Raw genomic sequence first — 9,974 nt, forward strand, 5'->3', positions numbered from 1 at the left:
TCTCTCTCTCTCTCTCTGTGTTCTCTCCCTCTCTCTGTGTGTGTTCTCTCCCTCTCTCTCTCTTTCTGTTCTCTCTGTCTCTCTGTGTTTTCTGGACTGATCCTGGGTCAGTGTTTTGACTGAGTATTTAATAGCACAGCGCGTAGCCTGTATTTAAAACCGCCTCCTTTCTGCAGTCTAGCCAATCTGAGCTTAGGGGGCGGGGCTTATCTAGTTTATGAGAGAGCGCGAGAGACACGAGTCAGAGCAGACGAGAGGATCTCCGAGGAGTCGTGTTAAAGTGCCCCTGCGTGGTCATAACTCTGTAAACCTCCCTTCTCAAGATGGATACACTTTTCCAGAACTCTTCTCAGCAGAACATCACGGTGCCCACTGAGAACTGGACATCTGTGAGTAACTCCTAGTTATTCTACATTTTCAAAGGTCTTTACCAACTCCTGGAAACGTGTCCAGGGCAAACGCATCAGAGACTGTGTTTTAAACACCTTCACTTCTTAAAAGATTCTCAGGAATTTAAGTTGTAGACTATACACCATGCTCTGTAGACACTAGTCCAGAATCTGCCCCTCCTCTGCTGAAGTGACTGCATCTAATCTTCAGGGAAGAGCATTACACTAGATGCTAGAACCCATACCTGTGAGAATTTGATTGCATTCATGCTTTGAAACATTAGTGAGGTTTTGGGTGATTAGTTTTAGGCCACAAACTCCACTCTAGCTCATCCCAGATGGACTGGCAGCACCTTATAATGTTATCAAAGCTTTTCTATGAAGAAGGTGTCTATCCTCCATGCTTTTTTAAATGACTAAAGTGTGTAGACACCCCTTTCCTGTGCAAATAATGCACCCACTGTGTACACACCCTCACAGCTTCTGTAATCTCAATTGCAAAGCACTGCTGATATAAGGAGGCGGTGTGGAGCAGCTGTATAGGAGCCTACTGCCCACATGTCCAATATCAAGCAAACTGCCCTTAAGGGTAAACTCTGGAAGTAGTCATCAGAATAAATAATGGTCTGGCCTCATGTTCTACAAACAGACCTGGGGCTGGTTAAATACCCCCCCCCCCCTCCTTTAGCCCTAGGTCACATAAGAGGACTTGTTTGAAAGTTTTACCTGTTTGTAGGTCAGTGTAAAGGTTTTCACTTCCTTCTGTTCTTTTACCAAGGTCTACTCAGCCGTGCGCTGGATTCAGATGATCATGGCTATTCTCAGGTGAGGCTATAAGGAAGCTCCTGTGTTTTAAAGGCTGCTGGGATTTTCCTTACGACTTTCCGACTGACCTCTCTCTCTCTGGTTGCAGTATTTTAGGCTCGGGGTCCATAATCTTCTATGCCGTTTTCCAAAGGCTTGTTCGAACCTCTGAGGTAAGAAGCACATGATTCGCCTCTTGAATGAAGAGCGTAAGAAATATAACAACATTTAGAACTAATTTGACTTGTATGTGTTATATCCTTCCCAGGTGCAGCCTCTGTTTCTACTGAGTTTCACAGACCTGCTGTTAGCTGCCAGCTGGTTGTGTGGCGCTCTGCTCTTCAGCACGTCCTGTGACTCCTACGCCACGTGCTACAACCTCCACACAGTGGAGCAGGTAGTTACAGCCTGGATTAAGTCACGGTTCAGTTATACACTCGGGGTTAGAACCGCTTCCTGCAGCGCAGTTCAGGCAACAATCTTAAAAATAAAGGTGCTACGAAAGGTTCTTTGAGCGATGCCATAGAAGAACCACTTTTGGTTCCATAAAGAAGACAGTGGTTCTTCTATGGCATCCCTCAAAGAACATTTTGTAGCACATTTATTTTTAGAGCGAAGCTTTTGTGGACACTTTTGGATGCTCTGAAGCAGTTTCACTTGGGCCTAAGTTTACCATGCCTAATGCCAAGTGTCAGCCAGAGGGGTATAAAGCTCCTCAGCAGTGGAACTGCTTTATTGCTGGAGCTCTGATAAATACCTTTGGGATTAGGCCTGTCTCACAATATCATTTTTTTTTGTTTTTGTGGTCAATATATTGTTCCAAAAGTGGTTGCAATAAATTATTTTCAGACCTTTTTATGTCACTGATATTGTGATAATATAATAGTGTAATAATGCAATATGGGCGGCGTGGTGGCGCAGCAGGTTAGTGTCGCAGTCACACAGCTCCAGGGACCTGGAGGTTGTGGGTTCGATTCCCGCTCCGGGTGACTGTCTGTGAGGAGTGTGGTGTGTTCTCTCTGTGTCTGCGTGGCGCCCCCTCCAGGCTGTATTCCCGCCTTGCGCCCAATGATTCCAGGTAGGCTGTGGACCCACCGCGACCCTGAACTGCATAAGCGGTTACAGATAATCAATGAATGAATGAATAATGCAATTACCCCCACCCCTTTAAAGAGCAGTGAAGTATATTCAGACATTTGAATTTAAATATATAAAACAATGTTTAAATGCCCTAAATAAATTAAATATATAAAACACAAAAAAATCAACGTAATGGCCCTAGAACAGAGAGACCAGAGAACAGAACGAGTGGCTATAATACTGGTGACATTAATTCTTATATAAACAGACACACCAGTGTCTCAGCAAAAGTATTGAGGGAATGTCCATATCGTTCAATAAGTCAATAATGTAAATATTGTGAAAGGCCTATTTTGGACTTTTTGGAGTGGCATTTTTGATCAAGAACTAATCACCACCTGATGTCTGAATGCATTCAAATCTTCACAGCAGTGTTCATAATAAATGATATGGACGGTAAGCCTTATATAATGTTGAAATGTTTGTGGCTGGAGTCTGTGAAGTGCTTTTTCTCAGTGCTTTTTAATTTGTTATTGAGAGGATATGGGACGCTTGCCTGTATCACGAGGTCGATATGGAGGTGCATTCCTGGCTGCTATTGGTCTGCGTGCCGCTGCATGCTCCCTGTAAACCGAGCTCTCCTACATCTGGCTGAAGTTCTGATGCTGAGAAAATGAGTCATGAAGGTTCAGTTGAGGATAGGAAGTGGACTCATTGTCGTTTTGTGGGCAGAGAGCTAGGCATGTGTTTTTGTTTACTCACACGCACCCTTTTCCTGCTTTTTCCGAAACTTTTATGAAACATTCCCTGCTGCTGTTGATGCTTCGGAAAGTAAAAAAAAAAATCAGTTCATGGTTACCATGGCACCATTCGCTGAAATGGTTTTCACTTTCATCCTGCGCTTTGGAAGACGCTGGGCATAAAATCTCCTTATTAATAGTCCTCCAAAGTGTTTGCACTAGTAAACAAGCACAAATTCCTCCTTCAGACAAGGTTCTGATATAAAACCAAGTGGGACAGGCCTGCAAAGGAAGTGGAGCAGCAAATGTGCTCCAGACTTTAAAAACAAAACAGTCTGCCCCAGTTTTGGGGTCCTCACGTGCCCAGCAAGGGACAAATTGAGCTTGTCGTTTCCCACTGCTTCAGCCTAATGAGGTAAACAATGTGGAAACCGTGTCAGACGACCAGACCCTGCCCTGAACATTTAATATAAAATGTAAATGTGGAATTATATCTCACTGTACAACGTACAACCAAATGTGTGTTCTGTATTTAACCCATCTGTGGCAGTAAACACTAGTGCACTAGGGGCTGTGAACACACACCAAGAGTAGCACCTGAGGAGATGTTGTGGGTTTGGTGTCTTGCTCAAGGGCCCTTCAGCTGTGGATTGAGGGAGGAGGACACTGCTGTCCCTTCACTCCAACAGCTCCCAGTGTTCCAGCCGGTGGTGGGAATCGAACCAACAACCTTTCAGTCCAAAGCCCTCTTCTCTAACCACTGTTTATTGAGTGTAATTGACATTTACAGCACTGTCCTTAAATGGGGGGTTTCCCTAACCACCTCCAAATATTCCATAGAGCAGTTTCTGCAGTGCTGAGCGCAGAGTAGCAACAATAGAGGCTCTGTCCTCCCTATCACAGGTTAGTGATAAGAGACTTTGAAGCAGTGATTGTAAGGTAAATATACTTCCTAGTGTCGCTTTAACCTCCTCTAACTGGGTGTGTGTCCAGATGTCTAGTCTCACTTTAGAAGGCCTTTTCTTTTCTGATAAAATGATAACGCTCAGCATGTGACCCACTAACACAGGCATAGACAGGAATGACAGTGCCATACTTTCTACAAAACAGTGTGTTTTTATTGAACAGCGCTGAGGTCATAGCGAGGAGGCAGTTAAGGTTCATTTTAATAAGGGTTCACTATCTGTCACTCAGTGTCACTCAAATACAATAAACACTACATGGGCAAACGTTTGTGTACGCCGGCTCATTCAACATTTTTCTGAAGCCGAGGCTTTTGATTGGTTTGCCCTGGATTTCTGTACAAACATCTTCCACTCTATTAGGCTGTTATTGTCTTTACACTAGCTTTGGAAACATTACTGTGAGGATCTGATGGTACACTCGGCCACATGAACATTAGTGAAGTCAGTTCTGGGTACTGACTGCTGAAGAAGAAGAAGAAACACCTTTACTGATGCCTTTAGGGGGGTCGCTTCTCTGCATTTGACACATCCGTGGCATTGAGCACATAAACACACACTAGTGAGCAATTCTTCATACACTCTAGGGCCAGTGAACACACACACACACAGCTGGAGCAGTTTGGGGGTTAGGCGCCTTGCTCAAGGCCACTTCAGCCATGAATTAATATAAAATTGAGCGGCGACCCTCCAGCCTCAAGCTCGCTTTTCTAACCTCAAAACCACAGCTGCCCCTTGGAAGGAGCTTCCTCTAAAACCAAATGTTAGGGGACCTTCTACCCGACTAGGTACTAAATTTGTAGACACCCTATTGCCAAACATTCTGAAATCAAGGGTATTGATCTGGTATTTCTTTCCACTGTGTAAAACAGAAAGTACCTATGCTTAAATTGTGATGGTGTACATATGTTACTTTGGAACCTCTAATAGGTATTTAATCATTAATAACGTGTGCATTTACATTATATTAAGTTACACTTAATATATACTAAGTACATAGTACATAGTACTTTTATATATGTTATTTTTATATATATTTAGAGAAATATACTGCAGTTGTATTATAACGGTGGGGGAAATATTATATGATTAGTATACTCAGTGTGTGGTGGCACAGTGGTGCAGCAGATAGTCTTGCAGTCACACAGTTCCAGGGACCTGGAGGTTGTGGGTTTGAGTCCCGCTCCGGGTGACTGTCTGTGAGGAGTGTGGTGTGTTCTTCCTGTGTCTGCGTGGGCTTCCTCCGGGTGATTGTCTGTGAGGTGTGGTGTGTTCTTCCTGTGTCTGCGTGGGTTTCCTCCACGTGACTGTCTGTGAGGAGTGTGGTGTGTTCTCCCTGTGTCTGCGTGGGTTTCCTCCGGGTGACTGTCTGTGAGGAGTGTGGTGTGTTCTCCCTGTGTCTGCGTGGGTTTCCTCCGGGTCACTGTCTGTGAGGAGTGTGGTGTGTTCTCCCTGTGTCTGCGTGGGTTTCCTCCGGGTGACTGTCTGTGAGGAGTGTGGTGTGTTCTCCCTGTGTCTGCGTGGGTTTCCTCCGGGTCACTGTCTGTGAGGAGTGTGGTGTGTTCTCCCTGTGTCTGCGTGGGTTTCCTCCGGGTGACTGTCTGTGACGAGTGTGGTGTGTTCACCCTGTGTCTGCGTGGGTTTCCTCCACGTGACTGTCTGTGAGGAGTGTGGTGTGTTCTCTCGGTGTCTGCGTGGGTTTCCTCCGGGTGACTGTCTGTGAGGTGTGGTGTGTTCTTCCTGTGTCTGCGTGGGTTTCCTCCACGTGACTGTCTGTGAGGAGTGTGGTGTGTTCTCCCTGTGTCTGCGTGGGTTTCCTCCGGGTGACTGTCTGTGAGGAGTGTGGTGTGTTCTCCCTGTGTCTGCGTGGGTTTCCTCCGGGTGACTGTCTGTGAGGAGTGTGGTGTGTTCACCCTGTGTCTGCGTGGGTTTCCTCCACGTGACTGTCTGTGAGGAGTGTGGTGTGTTCTCTCGGTGTCTGCGTGGGTTTCCTCCGGGTGACTGTCTGTGAGGAGTGTGGTGTGTTCTCCCTGTGTCTGCGTGGGTTTCCTCCGGGTCACTGTCTGTGAGGAGTGTGGTGTGTTCTCCCTGTGTCTGCGTGGGTTTCCTCCGGGTGACTGTCTGTGAGGAGTGTGGTGTGTTCACCCTGTGTCTGCGAGGGTTTCCTCCACGTGACTGTCTGTGAGGAGTGTGGTGTGTTCTCCCTGTGTCTGCGTGGGTTTCCTCCGGGTGATTGTCTGTGAGGAGTGTGGTGTGTCCTCCTTGTGTCTGCGTGGGTGTCCTCCTGGTTTCCTCCCACAGTCCAAAAAGACACATTTGTAGGTGGATTGGTGACTCAAAAATGTCCCACCGCGACCCTAAACTGGATAAGCTTTTACAGACAGTGAATGAATAAATACTCAGTGTTCTTTAAGTGTAACATAATTTTAAATTAAAAAATTAAATTACATATTAGTAGTGAATTAGTACAAATTAGTGGTTCCAAAGCTATGTTAGCACATAACAATTTTAGCACAGTTTATGTATCCTTTATGTGCATGGGGAGCGTAGGACATGTTGAGCTCAGGCTCATGTGCAGCAGCTGCAGAGCGTCCCATTTCATCTCATTCTTTGCTGTGGATATTACAAAGGGAGTTAAATGTCTGTGTCCACAATGGGGGCGCCTTCAAAATTCCCGTCACCCATTTCTCTGGTTCCATTATCATTTTCACAAAAGAAAACATCTTACCTTCTCATCTCTGTAATTAAGCTTCCTTGTCCTTTGAAGTTCAGGAAAGTTCAAATATTTACGCTGAGAAACCTTGGGGTTTACCACTGATAAACACATGGTGGGAAAAGGCTTTTTTAATTAGGTGTAGGTTCTGTGTGGAGTTTCCTTGGAATGTTGTCCAGCCTCTTGTCAGTGGTGAGGAAAGAGTGAACCTGCATCAGGTGACGCACAAGTACCAACACAACCAAGGGCTGAGAACACGTGACATGTACCTGTGCGCCCGCAGGATCATGTGAATATGAAAGTGTCAGAGGGCACGGTTATGTAAGCATGAAATTAACATAAGTTACGGTCAGATTTGAATTACAGCAGCGCAGTAAACAAGAGCTTACATCATTACAGATGTGTAAGTGAGGTAGGATATAAATATATACAAGGCTACGAAGGAACTAATTGCAGATTAATAGTAGTGTTAAGAGTAAAAATAGAAATAATTACAATGACGCTACAAAAGCGGCAAGTAAAAGAACTGCAATTCTATCTATAAAATTAAGATGGAGTATTTTGCATAAATTTGATGCAGGTATCAATTTAGAAAAGTGGCTGTGCATTGTAAACTGTGTCATAAACATATTACAATATATAGGCAGCCCTGTGAAGGACTGGCGTCCCCTCCAGGGTGTATTCCCGCCTTGCGCCCGATGATTCCAGGTAGGCTCTGGACCCCCCGCGACCCTAAATTGGATAAGCGGTTACAGATAATGGATGGATGGATGGAATATATAGGCAGATGTATATGAGTCCACTTAAAGAAATGTATTGCCTCTCCGTCCATACTCTCCTTGCCTTAAGGAGTGGTGTAACGCCCTCCAGCAGCATTTTCTGGAGTGACTGAGCTCCATCTGATACCATAAGGATGTATCTCAGTCCAAAATCAGCACCACGCTGCAGTAAATAGCACAGGAATGTTCCAGCACCCAGTGTAAAGCCTTCATTACAGAGTGCAAGCAGTTACAGCAGCAAAGGAATTTCAGAAGAAGCTTTATTCATAAGTATATCTCTTTATTCTTCTCTCACCCCTCCCTCCCCCTCTCCATACTCTCTACCTCCCTCCCTCCCTCCCACAGACTTTCTACATAGCGTCGTTTTTCTACACACTCAACTATGTGTGGGTGCTCTACACTGGCCTTAATGAAAAGTATCGCCGGAGTTTGAATGGTCTTCCTGCTCAGGTAATGACTCAAGTACCTAACAAACTCTGACACAAAACCTGAACAGAAATGAATGGCTAATGCATCCATTTCTGATAGAAAAATTAATATGTGTGTGTGTGTGTTTGTTTCAGCATCCAGCTCAAGCCAGGCCGTGCAGACAGATGGCAGCTATATTATCATGGTTTGTAAACCATCTTGTTTAAATCTGCTAGTTGCTACTATCCATTATAGTGTGACTATATTCATACATTCCTACACTCACTGTCCATTTTATCAGCTCCACGGACCACACAGGAGCACTTTGTAAAGACTGTAGTCCAGTTATTACTCTGTGTACTTCACTGACCCTCTAGGAGTGGGTAGGATTTGGATGTCACTGCAGTGTGTTAATGTGTGTTGTACTGGTGTAGAGTGGATCAGACACAGCAGTTGCTGCTGGAGTGTGTCCACTCTCTGTCCACTCTGTGAGACACTCCTCCCTCATTGGTCCACCTTGTAGATGTAGAGTCAGAGACAGTAGCTCATCTGTCGCTGCACGGTGTGTGTCGCTCGTCCTCTAGTCCTTCATCAGTGACACAGGACGCTGTCGGCTGGATGTTTCTGGTCGGTGGACTGTTCTCAGTCTAGACACTGAGGGGTTTAAAAACTCCAGCAGCACTGCTGTGTTTGATCCACATCAGTGTCACTGCAGTGCTGAGAATAATCCACCACACAAATCCTACCTGCTCTGTGGAGGCCCTGACCAAGGTGACAGGAACTAATGAAGTATGCAGAGCAACGGATGGACTACATTCTGTAACTGTAATTGTAGAACTACAATGTGCTCCTGTGTGGTCTGGGACAAACCGTTTAGTGATACCAAAGATTAAAAAAGAAATGTTAGAAGAGTGGACAGGTGAAAAAACATGTTGTCGTTCACTCATAATTTCTTTCTGTTTTGTTCCAGTGTCTTGCCGCTGCTGCTCACAATGCCCGTCTTCATAACAGGAAATGTGGCTCAGTGTTATGTAAACTTCACCCACCCTTACAAGTAAGTCTTCTCCTGAGTCTGTCGTATTCTTCGACATAGGAAAACCCACCTTGCATAACTCTTATAGCTCAAACGATGAACCATTTCCAGCTAATAGCTAATCAAATTAGCATTTGGGCAGCCGTGGCCTGGTGGTGAGGGAACTGGTTCGATCACCAGAGCCAGCAGGTCATGACTGAAATGCCCTTGAGCAAGGCACCTAACCCCCGACTGCTTCCTGGGCGCCTTGGCTAGGGCCACCCACCGCTCCGGGCATTTGTGCTCACTGCCCCCTAGTGTTCACTAGTGTGTGTGTGTGTGTAAATGTGTGTTTCACTGCACAGATTGGCACTGGAGCTCAGCTGCAGATGTTCATATCAATGAGCATCTCACAAAGCTTTTCAATGCTTTCCTCATGTTGTCCTCCAGATGTTTGCTGCTGTACACTGGCGCTCTGTTCCTGACCTCCTCTGTGAATGAGCTGCTCCCATCCTGTAAGATCATCAGTGATTACACCATCACCATCTTCCTCCTCACCTTCTTCATCACCTTCTTCGGGATTGTGGTGAGCTTCCAAATATGGTTTCGATTTCTTCTATTTCTTATTAAGCACAGACAAAGTTGTGGGTTTAGGACGTACAGCCACTTTATACCTTTGTTATATGTCCAATGGCTCCCCTGCTCAATGCCAAGTTTGGACTAGAGAGGTGTAAAGCCCCCAGCGTTGGGCTGTGTTCTCCAAAGTGTTGGTGCTCTATCCAGGAGATCTGGAGTAAGTTAGTTTGGGGTTTGTGATCCAGAGCTAGTCATCCAACATCAATACTCAACCCCACTGAAGCTCTTAAGGCTGACTGCCATCAAACCCTCACAGAAATGGTCTGGTATACAGTCTTAAAGTATTTCCAGAAGAGTAGAAGCTGTTACTGCAGCAAAGGAGGGGAAAATCCCTGACTAACTCTGTGTCCAAAATGGCTTCCTATTCACTATCCCCTGTAATATTCACTATGTAGTGTACTATTATAGGGAACTGAATTCTGGAGGGTAGTGAATGCAGTGGATTATGGGT

The 9,974-nt window shown here is 45.3% G+C and overlaps 1 protein-coding gene across 1 annotated transcript in view; it reads left to right on the top strand.

The window, feature by feature from the left end:
• Nucleotides 1-222: 222 nt before the first annotated feature.
• LOC136677022 (transmembrane protein 116-like) overlaps nt 223-9,974 on the top strand; it is a 15,615-nt gene continuing 5,863 nt past the window's right edge. The window contains exons 1-8 of the mRNA XM_066654370.1: nt 223-389; nt 1,168-1,214; nt 1,303-1,366; nt 1,462-1,590; nt 7,813-7,917; nt 8,031-8,080; nt 8,846-8,929; nt 9,338-9,473. Of these exons, the coding sequence (XP_066510467.1) occupies nt 324-389; nt 1,168-1,214; nt 1,303-1,366; nt 1,462-1,590; nt 7,813-7,917; nt 8,031-8,080; nt 8,846-8,929; nt 9,338-9,473 (681 nt within the window). The 5' untranslated portion in view covers nt 223-323. The remainder of the gene's footprint in view (nt 390-1,167; nt 1,215-1,302; nt 1,367-1,461; nt 1,591-7,812; nt 7,918-8,030; nt 8,081-8,845; nt 8,930-9,337; nt 9,474-9,974) is intronic.

The sequence above is a fragment of the Hoplias malabaricus genome, chromosome X2 (genome assembly GCF_029633855.1).
Source record: "Hoplias malabaricus isolate fHopMal1 chromosome X2, fHopMal1.hap1, whole genome shotgun sequence".
NCBI lineage: Eukaryota > Metazoa > Chordata > Actinopteri > Characiformes > Erythrinidae > Hoplias > Hoplias malabaricus.